The sequence below is a fragment of the Schistocerca serialis genome, chromosome 1 (genome assembly GCF_023864345.2).
Source record: "Schistocerca serialis cubense isolate TAMUIC-IGC-003099 chromosome 1, iqSchSeri2.2, whole genome shotgun sequence".
Taxonomy (NCBI): domain Eukaryota; kingdom Metazoa; phylum Arthropoda; class Insecta; order Orthoptera; family Acrididae; genus Schistocerca; species Schistocerca serialis.
The window spans coordinates 1,050,597,013-1,050,619,873 of NC_064638.1; the positions used below are offsets into that span (position 1 = coordinate 1,050,597,013).

Below are 22,861 nucleotides of genomic sequence, written 5' to 3' on the forward strand. Positions count from 1 at the left end.
GATGTGGGTTATGAATTAGCATATTCACAGCAACTTGTAAACCTATTTTTTGTAAACTCATTTTCAGTATTTGTGTACACTTTGTTGGTATACAAATCATTGTGAAATTAATGGGAGAGAGAGTATTACTGTTAGGTGCTGGATTGTCATATATTCTTGCATGGAAACTGGTTTCCGATATTTTGTAAATGCATTTCCACAAGAGTGTGCTTACTTTCCTTTGGGTGTTTGTAGTTTCAAATAATGAACTTTCTCCTTCACTCACATGTGAGTTGAACTAACTAATGACATTCTGTGTTGGACTTCTCTGCATACATTAAAGTCCTTATTAATTTACCCTGGCATTGGTAGTACACATTTAAGCAGATCACTGACAGTTCTTGCTACAGTGATGAGATTACAACTGCAAGAATCTGTTAATAAACAGCTGATGTAGATCTGTAAAGTATTTTGTCAAATGGGGGAAACCTACTTTTCATGTTGCCCACAGTGAAGCTGCCAGGAGCATTCCACTTTTTCTCCATGTACTCCAAATATTGGAGGAATTGTAGAAGGTGTTATGCCGGAGCCAAGGTAGCCTCTGAGGGCCAGCAACCCATATTACACCACAGAGGATGGGGTTGTCTATGTCCAAGGCGTACCAAAAACACCATGATAAACACCAGCTATTTACATACAAGATAATGGAAACAGACATTCTGAGCACTACTTCCTGCAGGGGGAGATCGAGCCACGGCCTGCAGGAAGTATCACTATGCCAAAACCTGATTGGCTGGACACAGCTATTTAGGGGCTAGAACCAGCCCCAAAGTTCAGTTCACTCCAGATGCTGACCTCGTGGACTTTGATCACTGAAGATTATGTCTTCGTCTCTGAATTGGACTTTTACTAATGTGTGTGTGTGTGTGTGTGTGTGTGTGTTACCACAAACCTTTGTGGAAAATTTAGAAGTGAACTTTTTGTTTGCCTCAATTAGGAGACTTTTACTGGCATCGTTATTCTTACCTTTCTGTTGTTGTTAGTCATCAACCTTGTAAACTTACATAAATAAAAGTTGTGTTTCTGAAAAATTGCGAATTGTCAGTCACTACACAAGTGGCGAAGAGTTGGTGCCTGCGTGTGTCTTCCTCATGGCGGAAGTTGTACTTCAGCAGCTGGTCCAAAGTGTGCATGACTTACTACAAGGTTTTCAACAGTTTTGCAAGAAATCTCAGGATACACAGGAATGTTTATTTATGGAACTCTTGCAAAACCACCTGGTTCCACCACCCCTGCCGTTTCCCACTTTCAACGAGCATGCTGAAGACTGGGAAATGTACAAGAAGCGGCTCCAACAGCATTCTCAAATCAACCAAGTTGTCTAAGAGGCTGCTCGTCGTTACTGCTTTTTGTCCCGGAACCAGTCCAAAGTGTATATTCTCTTGACGAAACTCCAACCTCGACCTCCGGATTCTTTGACTTTCTCCCAGATTTGTGAGGTTCTTGCAGCTTACTACCGACAACGGTTCCACCTGTTGGCTGCCCGTGTCAAATTTTGCCAGCGTCGCAAGAAGGCTGTCCAATCCTATCGACAGTGGGCAGTGGAACTGCAAGGTCTCAGCTGGAAATGTCACTTCACCACACAAGTCTCCAAAGAATCCTACGCGCATGAGATGGTCCGTGACCACCACATCCAGGACGCCCCTGACGCGGCTTTCTGGCGCGATGCCCTTAGACTCGACGATCCTACCCTGGGCCAGATCATTGGTCTAGCATTCAAGTACAAAGTCTTGCATTTGGAATCCTGCGCAGAAGTGGCAGCCCTCCGCAACCACGACACCTCAGAGTCCGTCGCATCACTGACGAAGGTCGAAGATGTTGCCACCGCCCATTCCAGTTACCGGCGTCAACCATCCTGTTCTGCACAGTGTCGACAGGGCAGCCGCCCTGTCCAGGAATTCACACCCTCAGATGACTCCATGGGTCCAGTGCAGACCTTCGGTGCACGGAGGCCCCTGCACCCTTGCCAGTGCCACCTGCCCCTCCTGCTGCCATCCTGCCTGGGATGCCTTAAGAACCATGCACGGGAAGACTGCCCTGACAGGTGGGCGTAGTGTGCAGTGTGTACCTATAACGGACATGTCAGTTCGGTCTACTGATCTTGGCAACCCCCTCCTAATCCAGCCAATGACCATCGGGGACCTGTACCCATGGATATCAACCAGGTGCAGTCTTCGGGATCTTCCAAGCTGATGATTGACGTTCAGGTCAATGGTTGGCCACTGCAGATGCAGGTGGATACCAGAGCAGTGGTCTCACTGATCAACTATTTCTCTTATGCGAAGATTTCCCCCCCCCCCCCCCCCCCCCTCCCCCTGGCGCCCACACCCAAGCACCTCCTTACTTATAATAAGCAAGCAATTGCCCTGTTGGGTTAGTTCATGGCTTCCATCCTGTATAAATCGGTTCGCTGAGAAGTTACCTTCCTTGTGGTCAACAATGTGGCCATGGTGGATATCTTCGGGTTGGATGCCTTCCGGGTCTTTGGCTTCACCATCGACGACAGTGTTCATCTGGTGTCTTCCCAGGTTCCATTCCTGGCAGTCGATACCTTGTGCACGTAATTCCAAGACCTCTTCTCGCCTGGCGACGGCTGTGCTCAAGATTTTCATGCGTCACTCCAGCTGAAACTGTCTGCCCGCCCGAAGTACTTCCGGGCTTGGCAAGTTCCCCACGCCCTCCAGCAGCCTCTTCAACAAGAAATGGACTGTCTCACCATGGAGGGAGTCGTCACTCCAATCCGTTACAGTTTGTGGGCGACACCCTTGGTCGTCCTCAAGAGACCAGATTGGCGTCTGCGAGTTTGTGGCGACTTCAAGGCTACGCTTAACCCTCAGCTACAAGTTGAAGACTATCCCCTCCTGTGTCCTGAGGACCCGTTCTCCAACCTCACAGGGGGACAATTTTTTTCGAAGATCGATCTTGCTGAGGCCTACCTCCAAATACCTTTTGATGAGCCTTCTACTCCCTTGGCCGTCGTCAACACACTGTTTGGACTGTTCCGGTCGAACCGCCTCATGTATGGCATCGCTAGTGCACCGACCATCTTTCAGCATTACTTGGAACAGCTCCTGTGGGATGTGCCAGGTTGTATAACCCACCTCAGTGACATCATCGTCACCGACCGTACCATGGAAGAACATCTCAGTCATCTGCGACAATTGTTCCTGTGCCTGCGGACTGCGGGCCTAAAATGCAACCTTGCTAAATGCTTCTTTTTTCAATCTGCTATCTCCTACCTGGGTCACATTATTTTCTGCGATGGCATATCACCTACCTCCTCCCACATCGCCATCACCGCTGTAACGGCCCTTCGCCGTCCACATGACGTCCACCAACTGCGGTCTTTCCTGGGTAAAATTGCTTTCTATTGAAAGTTCATTCCCTCTGCTGCCCACATTGCTGTACCCCTCCATCACCTATGCCGAAAGAATGTACCTTTTCATTGGTCCCCCACTTGTGAATCGGCTTTCCAAACCTTAAAGCGGAGGTTGCACTCTGCAGCGTGTCTCATGCCACATAACCCCTCTCTTCCTCTCCTCTTGGCTACGGACACCTCAGACTATGGTGTTGGGGCTGTCCTTTCTCACCTTCTACCAGATGGATCAGAACGCCCGGTGGTGTACATATCTAAATCCCTTACAGATGCCCAATGCAAATATTTCCAAATTGAGAAGGAGGCCCTAGCCATCGTGGTTGCCCATACCAAGTTCCTCCTGTACCTTTCTGGTATGTCTCTTCGCTTAATCACTGACCAAAAGCCCATCGTGACCTTATTTTCTCTGTCAGCCCAGTTACCTACGAAGACTTCCCACCGCCTGCAGTGATGGGACCTATTCCTTTCATGTTTTAGGTACACCATCCATTTCCGGCCCACCTCCCAGCATGCCAACGCCGATGTCTTGTCTCGGGTCCCCTCCAGCCAGGATTCTGCATTTGATTCATTGGACCTCCTCAGTTTTCAGGTCAATGACAACATACAGGATGCGTTCACTGCATTCCCAGTCACAGCTGAGAGGGTGGCCGCAGTGATGACCGCAGATCTGCTCCTAGAACTGTTGCGCCTGGCCAACGCTTCCTCCACTTCGTGCTCAGGCTGACCTCTGATTCTTCTACTCCATCCGCCATCAACTGGTGGCTGTCAATAGGGTGCTCCTCCGTGTGGCAAATGACGCCAATCCATGAGTCATCGTACCAACTTCCCTGTGGTCCCGGATACTCCACGTCTTACATCATGGTCACTGGGATATCGCCCGGACAAAAACCCTCGCACGTCGCCATGTCTTCTGGGTAGGCATGATAGCAGATGTGGAGTGCATGGTCTGGGTATGTCAGCAGTGTACCCAGGCCCTTCCTGCACCGCGTCACTCCTTCCAATCCTGGCTGGCCGCTTCCCTCCCATGGGAACGCATCCATGTGGATTTTGTGGGATCCTTCCTCAGCGCTTACTGGTTACTCGTCACGGATGCCTGCTCCCACTTCCCTTTCATTATCCGATGCTCCTCTATCACCGCAGAGAATACCATCATGGCCCTGTCAAAGATATTTTCCATTGAAGGCCTTCCCATCACCTTAGTATCAAGACAACGGCCCGCATTTCGCAGTTAAGAGTTTGCCAAATTCTGACATGATAATGGTAGCCACCATGTCTTTACCCCTCCTTTCCATCCCCAATCCAATGGAGAGGCAGAGCGCCTTAGTTCACACTTTTAAAACTCGGATGAAGAAGTACACAGAGGACTGTTCTCCAGAAGAAGCTCTTACGTTATTTCTCAGTACCTACAGGGCCACGCCAGTGGGTGACAAGAGTCCAGCCAAACTGCTCCATGGTCGCCAGCCTCGGACCCTACTCCATCTCCTCCTGCCGCAGGGTGGATCTCGTGCCCTGCCCGGCAGTTCTCGATATTCATCTGGCTTCAAGGTGTTGGCTCGCGGTTTTTGGGCCCAGTCCAGATAGCTTCCGGGGGTCGTTATCCAGCCCCGTGGTTAACAACTGTTCGACGTACGCCTGGACATCAGGGTGGTTTCATGTCACCGCAACCAACTTCGTCCTTGTTTCCTCAAGCAGCCGTAACCCCAAACACTGGCTCCTCTCTCTCTCCCATCGCTGGCCACTTCCGGGAGGCTATGTTGATGCCCTCTCCTCAGTTGGTAGATGATCTTCCCAGAGATAGTCAGCAGATGCCGGCTGCTAGCCCAAGGCCCCCGCATACTCCGGACCTTCCCCTGAATCCTCCTCCCAGCCCCTCTTCAGTGCTGACTTGGTTGGGCAGCGTGGATGTCCACGTGCCGCTTACACAGCCCAACATTGCCTCGCATCTGCCACTACTTCGGCGTTCCAGCCGCCTGTTGCGGAAGGCGGCACCCTACTCTCTGGTGGCCGGGTTCCCTGCCTCCTTCAGGAGGACTTAGCTGCAGATCAGCCTGCGGCTCCGGACTATTGGTACTTCCCCCCCCCCCCCTCCCCCCCAATCCACAATCGCCCGTGACGCACCAGCTTTTCCAAAGGGGGGAGGGGTATTATGCCGGACGGAAGGTAGTCCCTGAGGACCGGCAACCCATATCAACCCATATTACACCACAAAAGACAGGGTTGTCAATGTCCAAGGTGTACCAAAAGCACCATGGTAAACACCGGCTATTTACATACAAGATAATGAAAACAGACATTCCAAGCACTACTTCCTGCAGGGGGAGCTCGAGCCACAGCCTGCAGGGTGTATCACTACACCAAAACCTGATTGGCTGGAGACAGCGATTTAGGGGCTAGAACCAGCCCCGAGGTTCAGTTCACTCTGGATGCCGACCTCGTGGACTTCGACTGCTGAAGATTATGTCTTTGTCTCTGAATTGGATTAGTGTGTGTGTGTGTGTGTGTGTGTGTGTGTTCAAACAAGAATTTGGGGATGGTATTAACTAGCTGTCAGATTGGGTAATGGATCAACTAAATATAAACATTTGGGTTGTCAAAAAGTTGTCAGAGAAAATATGAAATCACCTACAGTTCTTTCTGCTGTTGGGGATGAGTGGACAATAACTGAACCTCTGAAGACACAGTTGAGCTATTGTTATATATATATGCTTCTCCCCGTGTGCGTGGACCCTGAGGTGCGAACTCACACAGCAAAGAGCTTAATTGATTAATATGAGAATGGCTTAAGAGTTTACATCATTTTGGTGGAGGAATTAGCAGATGTTATACACTATCTTTGGAGTGGAAGTCCTCAGTCCAGACAAAGATTTCTGTCGAATTATACAGAGATCATCACTCAAATTAAAACCTGTGTAAAATTGGCTTCTCTATGAATTTTTTATGCAAGACAGATTTTCCAGTATTTTAAAATGTCCAGGAGTGGAAATATTATTGAAGAAACCAGGAAAGGATCATGTTTCATTAATCGTACTGTCCAATTTGTTCAATAGATGTAATGAGCAAATTATTAGAAAATTTCATTGCACTGGCTCACATGTCATCATATATTGTAAAGAAAGAACAAGTGACATTTCACATAGATGATGTAAATCAGTGGAAGAAAAATATGTAGCTGATATTTTGGGACCTTTGGCAGTTTCTGGTGGCCTTTACTGTTCTCTCTCTTTTGAGGAGTACAGTGTCCACAAGTGCTCCTTTATTTTCTGGAAGATTACCGTAAGCACACAAAGGTGAATCTGCCGTTATCTGATGCATTAATTATAAAACTGCTTGGGATCAGTATGTAGGCCCTTTTGAGATTTAAAAATGGAACCATTGCTGATATCCTTACAGCAAGATGATTCAGCTCTGGAACAATAAATAGCTTATGCCAACAACCTACTCATGCATTTAATGAATCTGGAATAAGCAATATAATTTTAGATCTGTCAACAGCTATAAGAAGTGACACTCTCTGCATAAAAAGCACCTCTGAGGTGTATCTCAATATGTAGGAGAGAGATTAAAAACAATATACTTTTATCAAAAAAAGGAATAATACGCTTCCTGACATACCATTTCAGACAGGAAAAAGGTCATACTGGAAAAAGATAGTACCTGTTTATGAATACGGGACACCTAAAGATAATCCTGATCCCAAGCTGTTTCATTTTCCTATTATATACGCATTAGTTTGCTCTGTGGGGAGGCAATTATGTAAATTTATTTTTCTGATATGGAAGTAAAGAAAAGCTGAAGACATTGGGTGATTTAGCAGTACGGATTTCAAAAAGGCCTCACATAGACTACACTGGGCACTTGAAACATATTTACACTATGTGAGCAAAAGTATCCAGACACCTGGCTAAAAATGACTTAAAAGTTCGTGGCGCCCTCCATTGGTAATACTGGAATTCAATATGGTCTTGGCCCACCCTTAGAATTGATGATAGCTTCCACTCTTGCAGGCATACGTTCAATCAGGTGCTGGAAGGTTACTTGGGGAATGGAAGCCCATTCTTCATGGAGTGCTGCACTGAGGAGAGGTATCAATGTCAGTCAGTGAGGCCTGGCATGAAGTCTGTTCCAATACATCCCAAAGGTGTTCTGTAGGATTCAGGTCAGGACTCTGTGCAGGGCAGTCCATTACAGGGATGTTATTGTTAGTAACCACCAACGGCCTTTCCGCAGTGGTAACACCGGTTCCCGTCAGATCACCGAAGTTAAGAGCTGCCAGGCTGGGCTAGCACTTGGATGGGTGCCCATCCGGTCTGCTGGGCGCTGTTGGCAATGAGGTGCACTCAGCCCTTGTGAGGCAAACTGAGGAGCTACTTGATGGAGAAGTAGCGGCTCTGGACTCGGAAAATTGCATACGTCTGGGAGAGCGGTGTGCTGACCACACGCCCCTTCATATCCGCATCCAGTGATGCCTATGGGCTGTGGATGACACGGCGGCTGGTCAGTCCATTGAGCCTTCATGGCCTGTTTGGGAGGAGTTTAGTTGTGTTAGTAACCACTTCGCCACAGGCCGTGCATTATGAACAGGTGCTCTATCATGTTGAAAGATGCAGTCGCCATCCTTGAATTGCTCTTCAATAGTGGGAAGCAAGAAGGTGCTTAAATCATCAATGTAGGCCTGTGCTGTGATAGTGTCAGGCAAAGCAACAAGGTATGCAAGCCCCCTCTATTAAAAACACGACCACACCATAACACCACCGCCTCTGAATTTTACTGTTGGCACAGGACACACTGGCAGATGACGTTCACCGTGCATTCGTCATACCCACACCCTACCATTGGATTGCCACAACATGTACCGTGATTTGTCACTCCACACAATGTTTTTTCACTGTTCAATCATCCAATGTTTATGCTCCTTGCACTAAGCGAGGCATCGTTTGGCACATACGGACATGATGTGTGGCTTATGAGCAGCCACTCGACCATGAATTCCATGTTTTCTCACGTCCCCCTAACTGTCATAGTACTTGCAGTGGATCCTGATGCAGTTTGGAATTCCTGTGTGATGGTCTGGATAGATGTCTGCCTTTTATATATTACAACCATCTTCAACTGTCGGCGGTCTCTGTCAGTCAACAGGCGAGGTCAGCCTGTATGCTTTTGTTCGGTATGTGTCCCTTCATGTTTCCACTTCACTATGACATTGGAAACAGTGGACATGGGGATGTTCAGGAGTGTCGAAATCTCACTTATGACGCAAGTGACACCCAATCACCTGACCACATTTGAAGTCCGTGAATTCTGTGGAATGCCCCATTCTGCTCTCTTATGATGTCTAATGACTACTGCGGTCACTGATATGGAGTACCTGGCAGTAGGTGGCAGCACAGTGCACCTAATATGAAAAACGTATGTTTTAGGGGATGTCCAGATACTTTTGATCACATAGTATAAGTGAACAACAGCTGAGGCTACATCTACTGCAGAATATTGCAGTGTAAATATTTGAATGGCATTTCAAGCTTAAAGGTTGCATCCCTAACGGAATTAGGACTATTTTGTAAAACCTAATGCACTCTTTCTTTCATCTATATTTTAAACTATATTAACTGATCATTTATTTGTGAATGTCTGCTTTCCCGGCGTATACAGCTGGCGAAGAGTTCTCGGGCTTCCAGCCGGGTGGCGGTGTCTTCAAACTGCGACGTTTCGACGAGTGACATACTCATCATCTTCTGGCGAAGTGCCGAGACTTTGCGGATGCCGGTCCCTTTATACCTGCGGTGTGCCCCCCACCACCTGGCCGCGGGAGGCTGGGTCCAGAAGAGCCGACGGGCGAGGTGGAGGGGGAAGCGGGTGCGCCGTTCGTGTCTCCGTCAGAGCATTCTGATCGCGTCTCGTGAGCTGGACGGTTCTTGTTGCGTTCCTGGCGTATTGCGGCTAATGCTGAAACAGGACATCATCAGCAGCGTAGAGGAAGCAATCCGGGGCCTACCCAAGGAGGAAGCTGAGCAGATCCGAAGGGAGACCTGCAGGATCATCGACAAATCACGACTCCCTAAAGCTTACATTACTGCGCCAGAGCGAGTGGCTATCCGCGCACTGAGGGATGACGCTGACATCATGGTCCTCCCAGCAGACAAGGGAAATGCGACGGTGCTGATTTGCACAGTCGACTACCAACAGAAAATCTGCTCTCTGCTGCAAGACCCAGCCTACAGGAAACTCAACAAGGACCCTACATCGACGATGACCAGGAAAACCGTGGCGCTACTGAAGGACTCAGATCTACCAGAGGCAGTGCAGAAACGGCTGTATCCCAGAGCGCCAACGACACTGCGCCTGTATGGATTGCCCAAGATTCACAAAGATGGGGTGCCTCTACAGCCGATTCTGGACACTATCAACTCGCACAGTTATGGACTGGCCAAATACTTGGCGACACTATTGAAACCACTGGTGGGACACTGCAGTCATCACGTGAAAAACTCCGCGGATTTCGTTAGAATACTGAAGGACATCCGAATACAGAGTGATGACCTACTCGTGAGCTTCGACGTCACCTCCTTGTTCACAAAAGTACCGCTACAAGACGCCTTGGCGCTCCTTAATCGGCACTTCGAGCCTGAAACAGTGAAGCTCTTTGAATATGCACTTACGACCACCTTCTTCAAGTGCAATGGAGAGCATTATGAACAAGTGGATGGAGTGGCCATGGGATCTCCCCTTGCTCCAGGGATCGCGAATCTTTATATGGAACACTTTGAGGAGGTGGCACTACAAACTGCTCACCGTAAACCCAGGCACTTCTTCCGCTATGTGGACGACACTTTCGTGATTTGGCAGCATGGCAGGCAGGCACTGGAGGAGTTTATGGACCACCTAAACGGCATACATGAGAATATCACCTTCACGATGGAAGTAGAAGAGAATGGCTGTATTCCATTCCTGGACATACTGATCAGGAAGAAAGCGGATGGCACGCTGGGCCATTCAGTATACAGAAAAAAGACGCACACAGACCTGTACCTCCATGCAACCAGCTGCCACCATCCGGCGCAACGCCAGTCAGTACTGACCACCTTGGTGCATAGGGCGCACGTCATTTGTGACAAAGAAAGCCTCTCAGACGAATTACACCACCTAAGAGAGGTATTTTGGAAAAACGGGTACAGTGAAAAACAGATTGGCAGGACCTTCAAGAGGAGACAGGCTGACAAAGTTCAGGAAGAGGAAGAGGAAGTTAACAAGAGACTCGCCTTTCTTCCATATTTGGGGCCCACATCAGTCAAAATCGGGAGGCTATTAAGAAAATCTAACATAAATACCGTCTTCCGACCACCGTCGAAGACGAAAGAGCTGCTGGGCTCAGCTAAAGACCCACTCAAACTAAACACACCTGGTATATACAACATTGCCTGCGAATGTGGTGTGCAGTACATTGGTCAAACGCAGCGCTGCATCTCTAAAAGGTGCGAGGAACACATCAGGCATGTTCGACTTGGGACAGATAGAGAAATCTGCTATAACTGAACATAGCATCAAAGAAAACCACACCTTTGACTTCGAAAACACCAGGGTGCTATGCCGAGCCGGGAGCTATTGGGATAGCGTCATTAAGAATCAATAGAAATACGGGTCCACGAGAACCTTGTGAACAGGGACGAAGGCTATCAACTGAGCGCGGCCTGGAATCCAGCATTAGCCGCAATACGCCAGGAATGTAACAAGAACCGTCCAGCCCACGAGACGCGATCAGAATGCTCTGACGGAGACACGAACGGCGTACCCGCTTCCCCCTCCACCTCGCCCGCCGGCTCCTCTGGACCCAGCCTCCCACGGCCAGGTGGTGGGGGGCACACCGCAGGTATAAAGGGACCGGCATCCACAAAGTCTCGGCACTTCGCCAGAAGATGATGAGTATGTCACTCGTCAAAACGTCGCAGTTTGAAGACACCGCCACCCGGCTGGAAGCCCGAGAACTCTTCGCCTGATCATTTACTTGTTAGATACTTCGTTAGAGTTGTCATGAAAGATATGTAATTTAGATATGTAATGTAGACCGGTGCATGGCAGGTAACAGTAGCTGTACTTAGTTTTTATAGAGCATTATGTTTAGTTGCCTTACTGTGTGCTTCTTAGTAGTGGTTAACCATAACTGTTTATCTGTTTGCATTGAGTAGTGATTAATAAATTCCTTTGCCTAATTGTGTGCTGGTGTCACATTATCCTGGTAATCTGTCAGCTTTCGCCATAATAATTATCTCACATCTTTAGATTCTTTATACTATTTGGCCAGACAGCCTTAGATTGTCTTTATTCTTTCACATATGGTACTTAAACAATAGAAACTCCAAGTAGGAATACCAACAATGTAGAAAAATACAGATTGCTACTTACCATGAAGAAGACACGTCAACTTGCAGACATGTACAATTAAAAGACACTTACGTATAGCTTTTGTCCCCAGCCTTCACCAGTAAAAGAGAGACACAAACCATTCACACACAGGAAGCACACCTCACACATACAAGAACAGCAACACCGCCATCTCGGGCTGGAATGGAGGGCGCAGGGACTAGAACATCAACAGGCACAATGTCAGGAAGTTGTGGTGCAGGGAGGTGGGGAAAAAAGGAGAGAAGCAGGGGAAGACAGTCGGATGCATTGGCAGAGGGCTGCGAATAAACAGGGTGGGAGATGAGAATGGGGATAGAGGAGATGGAAACTGTTGGGTGGAGGGTTTGGGGACAGTACATTACCGTAGGTAAAGGCCGGAATAATTACGGGAGCAGAGAATGTGTTTTAAAGGTAACTCCCAACTTTGCAGTTCCTATAAGTTGGTGGTGGAGGGAAGAATCCAGATAGTTCGGGTAGTGAAGCAGCCGTTGTTGTGTTCAGCTGCATGTTGTGCCACAGTATGGTCTACTTTGCTCTTGGCCAGAGTTTGGCGATGGTTATTCATCCCGGTGGACAGCTGTTTCAGAGTCATACCATATTGTAGGCCACTGAAAGAATTTTGGCCCTCATTGACCAACATCTCCAGCCAGTTGACCGTAATGTAGCCTCCCACATCAAAGACACCACCCACTTCCTTCACCGACTCTCCACCATCCCCACCCCTTTATCTCCTGGATCCCTACTCATCACTGTTGCCACCACTTCCTTATACACCAAGATTCCACATGCCCATGGTCTTACTGCTATTGAACACTACCTTTCCCAATGACCTTCATACTCCAAACCCACTACATCATTCCTCATACACCATAATCCTCACCCACAACTACTTCTCATTTGAAGGGAAGGTACATAAACAAATCTGTGACACAGCCATGGACACCCACATGGCACCCTCCTATGCCAGCCTTTTTATGGACCATCTAGAGGAGACCTTCCTAGCCTCCCAAAACACCAAATCCCTACTCTGGTTCAGGTTCATTGATGATATCTTCATGATCTAGACTCGGGGCCAAAACCCTTATCTTTGTTCCTTCACAAACTCATCACCTCCTCTCCCATCCACTCCATGTGTTCCTCTGCAACCCAGCGTGCCACCTTCCTAGATGTTGACCTCCTCCTCTCTGATGGCTCCATGCACACCTCTGTCCACATTAAACCCACCAACCACCAACAGTATCTGCATTTTGATAGCTGTCATCCCCTTCACACAAGAAAATCCTTCCCATACTGTATGGCCACCCACAGACGGTGTATCTCAGTCTGCTGAGGGTCTCACCAAGGCCTTCACAGAAAGGCTCTATTCACCAGACCTAATCTGCAAACAGATCTCCTGTGCCTTTCCCCTCGTATTCCCAATCCTCCCACCACCCCCAAGAACCAGCCACAACGAAGTGTCCTCTTCATCACCCAGTACCACCCTGAACTAGAATAACTGAACCACGTCCTTCACCAGGGCTTTGATTACCTATCATCATGCCCTGAAATGAGGGACATCCTACCTGAGATACTTCCCACCCCTCCTGACGTAGTATTCCATCCCCCACTCAACCTTCATAACATCCTAGTGCATTCCTGTGCCACTCCCTCCCAATCCCAACCCCTTGTCACAAGCATCTTATCCATGTGGATGACCCAAGTGCAAAATCTGCCCAATCACCTATCGAGCACTTCCTATTCCAGTCCTGTCACAGGTTTAACAGGGTTATTCTATCTCATCAGGGCTCAGGCCACCTGTGAGAGCAGCCATGTCATTTACTAGCTTTACTTTGGCCTAGAGCAAATTAGACCATCCTGTGGCACAACATGCATCTCAACACAACACATTTGATTTCAGTGGCTGCTTCACTATCCAAGCCATCTGAACCTTCCCTCAACCACCAACTTTTATGAACTGTGCAGATGAGAGTTATCCTTAAAACACATTCTCTGCTCCCATAATTATCCCAGCCTCAACCTACAGTAACGTACTATCCCCACACCCTCCACCCAACAGTTTCCACCCCCTCTTTCCACAGTCTCATCTCCCACACTGTTTATTTACAGCACTCTGCCAATGCATCTGCTCATCTTTCCCCACTCCTCTCCTTTTTTGCTTTTTTTTCCCCACCTCCCTGTCCCACAACCTGTCAATGCTATGCCTGTTGACATTCTTGTCACTACACCCCCCACCAGTCCACCAGACAGCATTTGTCTACACCATCCTTTCCCCTTCCCCGCCCCCTCCAAATTGCTACTTGCATCCCACGTGATGTTGCATTCTGGCCAGAGATGCTGGAGTTGGCGGTTGTGTGCACCTGAGGTGTGCTTGCTTGTGTGTGAATGGAATATCTCTCTTACTGATAAAGGCTGTGGCTGAAGGCTATATGTAAGTGTCTTTTAATTGCACCTGTCTGCAGCTTGACATGTCTTTTTTATGGTAAGTAGCAATTTGTCTCTTCCAGTATGATTTAGCTAACATACCTAGGAACTGTGTTTGTTATGTACAGATGTAAGATATGTGACTGCTGTCTACAAAGATCTGGAAGCTGTGTTGGGCTGCAGTTGAAAACACCTTCATACTGCTGTCCAGAACTGTTGGGGGGGGGGGGGGGGGGGAGGAGAAAAAAAAGGAAGGAGATATGATTTACAATAATTGGTCCAGCATGAGAATAACTATAAAACAGTTTACAGTTAGACAGAAATGGTTGTTGCAAAGGGGCAGAAACTGTAGTTGCAAGAGGAGTCACATCCAAAATACTCTGAAGACACGAATATTGTGTACTGCCAACAGTCATCTAAATTGCTTGTGGGAAATCCTGAATCCTATTCTGTAATGAGTTGAATGAAATTTACAACAACCCAAATATTATATGCATGATGAGATTATAATGTCAAGTTTGGACAGGTCTTGTCCATCTATAAAACAGCGCAGTTTTATTTCTCAAACATTGGAAACTCCAGGTAGGAATATCAACAATGCAGGGAAAGACAGTTTGCTACTTACTGCAAAGGAGACACGTTAAGTTGCAGACAGGTAAAATTAAAAGACACTTACATAAAGCTTTTGGCCACTGCCTTCATCAGCAATCTAATATTGCTGCTTGCATTCTGTGCGATAGCTGCATTCCGGCGTGAGATTCTGCGGTTGGTGGTCATGTGTGGATAAGTTGTGCTTGTTTGTGTGTGTGAATAGTGTGTGTTTCTTTTTTGCTGATGAAGGCTGTGGCTGAAAGCTTTATGTAAGTTACTTTTAATTGTGTCAGTCTGCAACTTAACATGTCTTTTTATGGTAAGAAGCCATTTCCCTTTTTCTACATTGTCAATTTTATATCTAACAGGCAAAGACCTTGAGGAAAGCCAAGAAAACAACGGAGGGATCGACTATTTAAGCAACTGAAGATCAGCATACAGGCTGACTGGTAGAGGAGAGCAAGAAACAGAACACTGTGGAGAAGCAGATTTTAGCTGTGCACAATTCCCTTGGCATGATTGTGATATTATTATTATTATTACTCTTTCTTTTCTTAGACGTTATGTCTGGTCAAAAATGGAAAGTGACGCGGACCTTGATCAAGCGTGACTTCCTTTTAACTGTACGGTATATGTTATATTGCATTTAGGAACTTTCGGGTAATTGAACATGCATCAATAATTACGGATTTCTGTAGTTGTATGTATAAGTTTGGATGTAGCTGTATTGCATTGATGTACTGGTGGATATTGTGTGGTATGACTCCTGTAGTTGATAGTATAATTGGTATAATGTCAACTTTATCCTGGTGCCACATGTCCTTGACTTCCTCAGCCAGTTGGATGTATTTTTCATTTTTTTCTCCCGTTTTCTTTTGTATATTTGTTGTATTGGGTATGGATATTTCGATTAGTTGTGTTAATTTCTTCTTTTTATTGGTGAGTAGGATGTCAGGTTTGTTATGTGGTGTTGTTTTATCTGTTATAATGATTCTGTTCCAGTATAATTTGTATTCATCATTCTCCGGTACATTTTGTGGTGCATACTTGTATGTGGGAACGTGTTGTTTTATAAGTTTATGTTGTAAGGCAAGCTGTTGATGTATTATTTTTGCTACATTGTCATGTCTTCTGGGGTATTCTGTATTTGCTAGTATTGTACATCCGCTTGTGATGTGATCTACTGTTTCTATTTGTTGTTTGCAAAGTCTGCATTTATCTGTTGTGGTATTGGGATCTTTAATAATATGCTTGCTGTAATATCTGGTGTTTATTGTTTGATCCTGTATTGCAATCATGAATCCTTCCGTCTCACTGTATATATTGCCTTTTCTTAGCCATGTGTTGGATGCGTCTTGATCGATGTGTGGCTGTGTTAGATGATACGGCTGATAGCCATGTAGTGTTTTCTTTTTCCAATTTACTTTCTTCGTATCTGTTGATGTTATGTGATCTAAAGGGTTGTAGAAGTGGTTATGAAATTGCAGTGGTGTAGCTGATGTATTTATATGAGTGATTGCTTTGTGTATTTTGCTAGTTTCTGCTCGTTCTAGAAAGAATTTTCTTAAATTGTCTACCTGTCCATAATGTAGGTTTTTTATATCGATAAATCCCCTTCCTCCTTCCTTTCTGCTTAATGTGAATCTTTCTGTTGCTGAATGTATGTGATGTATTCTATATTTGTGGCATTGTGATCTTGTAAGTATTATTATTATTATTATTATTATTATTATATTGTGCAAGAATGACTGTAAGTAAGTGTATAGCATCTGCATTTATAATATGTTTGCACCAGATGTTTTGTATCAAGTAATATTGTATGGCCACATGGCACCCTCTATTGTAAAATGCTCTGTTACGTCATGATTTACTCTTATTTGGTGTATGTACGTTTTTTGTTAAATCAAATAGCAGTTAAAACATCTGAAACATTTCTTGTTCTAGTATCTTTGTCACTAAAAATGGAGATCTATATGCATGTGGTTGGGGAGCTGATGGCCAAACTGGATTAGGCACTTATGACACAGTTTATACACCTACAAAGTTGAAAGGTGATGTTGAAGGAGAGAATATCATAAAAGTTTCGTGTGCAGCTGATTGTGTGTTGGCACTTAATGGTTGGTATTTTATAGTCACTTTATTTATTCCAGTCACAACAAAACAATAAGTGATAGGAAAAGTGGCAATTTATTAGACACAGATTATTGACTTCAAGTCATTAAGGCACAGATGCATCTAACAGCTTAGTTTGTGTTCAACTTTTATTGTTTGTTTGATTGAACCTTTTTTTGAAATGAATGTAAATGTAAATTGTGCCTCCAGTAACAAAATATGTTTATTTAAATTAAACTGTGCAACATTGCTGAGGATCTATCTTCTTCCATTTTCTTTGTACATATTATACATAACAACTTTTTTTGTTAAGACCAGAAGCAATAAATCACTTCAAAGAGATATGCAGAGGCTGTAAGAGCCAAAGGACCTGAAAATAGATCTGTGGGTACTGGAAGGCATGGGTCACAGTTTAAATAAAGTTATTTTACAACTGAAAGTGAAATTCTGTGTCCATAAATTATCCTTACAAGTTTAGATTTTAACAGCTTTAAAACTGTATTAGATAATAACAACTAACTTTCAGCATGTGACAAGATAGCTCATAAAGTTTTGCTTCCTCATTCAAACATGTCAATGTTTGCATGCTTATTTGTATCTGTATATGCTCCAAGGTCTCCATGGTGATACATTGTGAATGTGTGTCTTGATGTACTGTAGGTCAATAACCGTAGTTTACTTCACCCAATCCCTTAAAATGACTGTTGGAAAAAGTCTAGTGGAATGAGTTCAGGTGGTCCCGATGACCACCAAATCATACCATTTCATCCAGTCTACTTATGGAAACTTTTAATCCATAATTTGATGGAAGTGTAGGGACCAGTGAAGTGTTACCCCATCCTGCTGGAATATGATGTCAAGTTTTGGGTGTCCCAGTTGTGGCACAGCTGACTCTTGTAACATATCCAAGTAAAAATCCCTGTTGTCTGTAGACTCGATGGAAAAGAAATGACCACAGATCCAATTAACTAATGCCTGAGCCTGGACTACACATTGACCTGGGACTATTGTTTTCCATTTCACGCGTAGCATTAGGCCCTCTGCTCTCCATATATGAATGTTATGGAAGCTCAGATTGTTGAGTACATCAAAACTTAACTCATCAAAGAAACAAATATTTTCCTAATCCCATTGTTAGCATCAGTCTTTGCTGGCACATCCACAGCCAACTCTTAGCACTGAGATCCATACATCAGTTTTAGTGACCAGAGCAGCTTCATGCTGTAGGTGTAAAGACATACCCTCTTAAGCAATACTTTGTGCACTGTTGGGTGATGCATTTCCAACTCTGTGGGTGCCTTACACACTGATTTTGTCAGACTCCTTAAAAGAAGTTGCTGTACTCTGCCCTCGTTGATGTCTGAAACAGACAGGCAACTCACCCCATGTTTGTGGTGAGCAATACCTGCTTCCATAATTGATAGGTAATCAGAACAGTGGCTTTCTTTCATACTGCATCCAACAGTTTTGATGACACGTGGGTGTCACACTTTTGTCTGTATGATCTAGGATACAGCCTGAGATATTTTCTGTGGCATCTGCTGTGGTGCCCAAATACCAGACACTGGTGCAACACACACAACATTTAAGTAGTTTGGGTTACCACGAGATTCACTCCTATGGAACAGATGCCAGGTGAAATCTGAGTTCCGGAACTCCATGGTTAGACCAGTAGCTAGTGATGACAGTGTTCTGGCCAGGCCACCAAGCAGCATCCACATCGGCAGTACAAGTTGCTGATGTACCACACTATTTCCTGCATCCGCAATATCACATGTCAAAAATAGGTCCACTTTTATCCTACCACGAAGCAGCTATTTAGATCACCAACAAGCACAGCAAGCCAGTTCCATCACAGCAGGCAACCTGCAAGAAGACTCCAGCAATATCTCCCTATGGAGTCTGCCACTATTTTCCATGACAGCACACCCACTCCTCCAGTGGCGAAGTACTGCCTAGGACTTGGTATAATTTCTCCAGTTTTTAATTCACCTTCTAGATATACCAAGAATTTGCTTTGTGATTATGTCCTTGCTGGACGTAGAAATTTTCTATGCTGTTTGATCATGGCTACTTCTCCTGTGAAGAATGACTGTAAGATATTTTGAAAGTGTTTTTTGTGTGATTTAAGGTAGAGTGCAGACCTAATTTATTTTCAAACCTAAGATTTAAGAAACTTGTTTTATATTGATTTTTAACTTTATTCTGACTTCAAGATACTGCTCACCTTTAAAGAGTGTTGTAGTCTCTCTTATCAACTGATTATTTTCACGTGTTGAGGAATTTAATCATTTTTTTGATTAAAGAACTTTAATTTTGTTTGCTGTTGGAAAACTATTGTTTGTTTTTCACTTGGGAAGAACTTTGTTTAATTTCACGCTTGAAGATACTGTACTTACATAATGCATTGAAGACTTTGTTAAAGTTGTGTTCAAGAAATAAACTTGTTAACACTGTGGCGCGTAGCATCCACTACTGTGGGTAGCTGTTAATGGTCTCTTCTTTGGGGTTTTCAGTCAGACCTAAGACTGCAGTCCGCTGGAATGGGCACTCCCTACTGGTGTTGTGCCATGCATGCATTTGTAATCTCATGACTGACTGAAAGTGCCAGAGAACTAACCACTAACAGCTATCCACTGTAGTGAAAATGTATCACAGTGTTATTGTGACTGCCTGTCTCTGTAGTGGATATCTCCATGGAACTGGACATACCACATTCCACTTTGTTTGCCAGATCTTGGCACATGGAAAGTAAAAATAACAAACTTTATGAGGTATATTATCAGAGTTTGAAAACTGGTTGTTATAATCTTATATAGTTATATATAGTATATATAGTACACATCATTTGTGGGCATGCTCTAGATAAATGTATTTATGTGAATTGCCTTGTAATGAACAGTTTTCGATGTAATGGATAACATAAAGCTGTTTTAATGATTCAACATTAAAAATCACAGTGAATAAAGAAGATGAATTAGTTAACAGTATTACCTATTTCAAGATTAAACACCATTATCTGACTGTAGTGTATATGTCACTTCATATGCTTTTAATTTCCAAGGCTTCCTATGTGACTTTTTGAATCAGTTTTAATCTGTATTTCTGTACTGAAACATTAATTCTCATACTGTCCTAAAATTATCATTCAAAATCAGAGTCATAGTCTATTCCATACTGTACAAAATATGAATTTGGCTGTAATATTCTATTAAAATATGTTTTAATTTTGTCTCAGCTATGTAATCAAGTAACCTATGTATGCTTTACATGTTTCATTATTATTTATGTTTTTGCTTTTTTAGCTAAGGGTGAAGTTTTTGGTTGGGGAAACAATGAATATGGACAGCTTCTGTTGCCAACTGACTTGCAACAACTGAATGCACCGAGACACATCAAGCTTGCTGGTGTGGGCAAAGTATTGGATATTGCTTCTGGAGGATCTTTCTGTCTTGTAGTAAATGGTAAGAAGAGCTATCAGAATGAATTGTGCATTTTCTCCTGATAACATTAATTATAAAAAAGAGCTATTTTCTGTGTTATTCATTGCATTCATTACTTGTGCATCTGTCCATTTTGTCACAAGAGAGACACTGTTTGACTGCAAAAGTGAAGCACCCAGAAGGGGAGAAGGACGCAAGGTGAAATTTCATGAGCTATGTGATGGTATTTCAGTGATTACAAAACTTAGTAAAATTGCTGAAGAACTTGATACTGTGAGCCCACTTACCAATATGACATTGTACATATGCTGGCCTGTATCCAAGTTCTGATTTGATTGTGAAGGGTGTCATAAAACCATTGTATTCTCTCCTGAGGTAAGGTGGCCAACAACTGTTGTAAATAGTCCTTGATACTCTAGATCCTGGTACTGGAACTGGGACAGAGTTGCCATATGAGCTGGCCCCACACATTTTCTATCAGGGCCGAGTCTGGGATCTTGCTGGTCACATGAATATGTCAGCATCACACAGTCAGTTCACAGAGACACGTGCCATGTGTGGACATCGATTGTCTTGTTGAAAAATGGGTCCACGATACTGTCCTATGAGAGTAACACATAAGGACGTGGAATGTCTGTGACATACCATTGTGCCATTGCCATTCTTTAAATCACTCCCAGCCATGACCTGAAGTCATACCTGATGGCTCCCCATACCATGACACTGTAAGTAATGCCGCTGTGTCTCTCCAAAACATTGGAAGGGTGGGGTCTCTCTCAGGTTGCTCACATACTCAACAACAGTGGTCATCCAGGGTAGTACAGAACCGCAAAACATTGCTGAATGCAATGTGACACCATTTATCAGCAGTCCATGCTTCCTTGTCACTCCAATGCAGCCATATTTGTTGTGGCATAAATGGAAACCCATGCATGTGACAGTAATTCCTTAGTTCAACTGCTACTAGTCTCCACTGAATGGTATGGGATGACACAGAATGTTGCAGGGGGCCCATTACTTGTTCTCAGATAGCAGGTGCAGATGTGATGGGGTTATGATGTGCTTGGCACACAGTCTGGTGATCCTTGTTAGTGACTGAAAAATGGAAATTTCATGTAAGAACATCAACAATGTAGGAAAAGACAGATTGCTACTTACTCCAAAGAAGACGTGTCAGGTTGCAGACAGGAACAATTAAAAGACACTCACATATAGCTTTCGGCCAAGGCCTTCATCAGTGACAGACTCTCTCTCTCTCTCTCTCTCTCTCTCTCTCTCACACACACACACACACACACACACACACACACACACACACACACACACACACACACAACACCACACCACCACCACATTCACACAAGCAAGCATACCTCACACACACCCGACCGCCAACTCCAGCATCTCAGACCGGAATGCAGCATCACGTAGGTTGTGAGCAGCAGTCTTGAAGGGATGAGGGAGGGGAAGGGGAAGAGATAGTAGTGTACAGATGGGGAGAGAGACGAACACTGTCTGATGGTGTATGCAGGGACTAGACTGCCAACAGGCACATCATCGGAAGGTTGTGGGGCAGGGAGGTGGGGAAAAAAGGATCATAAAAGATAGGAGCAGGGACAGCGAGTGGATGCATTGGCAGAGGGCTGCAAATAAACAGGGTAGGAGATGAGAATGGGGAGGAGGTGATAGGACAGACAGGATGGGCTGTGGCACAACATGCAGCTGAACGTAATACCCTTGATTTCAATGGCTGCTTCACTACCCAAGCCATCTCGATCCTTTCCTCCACCACCAGCTTCTCTGAACTGTGCAGATGGGAGTTATCCTTGCTAGTAATTAGTCATATGTGGTGGATCAGAACCTTGATGACAAGTATGCTTGCCCTTGCATTCCATGGAGGCCAGGATCGAGCAGCTGTCACATCCCACAAAGTCGAATATTGCACAGTTCAATCAGCGACCAACTGGAGACTTACAATGAGGCCCCTTTGAAATTGAGTCTGGTGCTGATAACACTATCTCATGTGAGAACATGGCACCATTGTCTCCTTCACAGTGATCACTCAATGCCTGATGCTGTTGACGCCTTTTGTATACCCTAGCAGGCCTGATAGCAACACTAAACATGAACAACAATAATGCACTCTGGTGGCCACTCTACGCATCACAAAGAAATGAAGCAACTATAATGATTTACGAGGGTTGAATGAAAAGTAATGCCTCCACCTTCGTTAATGGGGTTTGGATGGGAATATTTTAATAAATCAAATATGGAAATAGTCCTTAGAATGTGATCTTTAATTATAAGTATTCTCTTTTCCGTGTTGTCACCATCCAATAGGATACATCTCTGCCAACAATGATTAAGTTTTCTGAAGCCATCACAGAAGAAGTCGACACTCTTTTAATGCAACCACAGCCTCACAGTTCTCTCAACGTCTTCATCAGAAGCATAATGATGTCCCTGCAGATCGTCTTTCATT

At 44.8% G+C, this 22,861-nt stretch overlaps 1 protein-coding gene across 2 annotated transcripts in view; it reads left to right on the plus strand.

The window, feature by feature from the left end:
- Positions 1 to 22,861, plus strand: part of LOC126415102 (RCC1-like G exchanging factor-like protein) — a 155,710-nt gene that overhangs the window by 75,369 nt on the left and 57,480 nt on the right. For both annotated transcript variants that reach the window (XM_050083406.1, XM_050083407.1), the window contains exons 6-7: positions 16,769 to 16,941; positions 20,242 to 20,400. In XM_050083406.1, the coding sequence (XP_049939363.1) occupies positions 16,769 to 16,941; positions 20,242 to 20,400 (332 nt within the window). The remainder of the gene's footprint in view (positions 1 to 16,768; positions 16,942 to 20,241; positions 20,401 to 22,861) is intronic.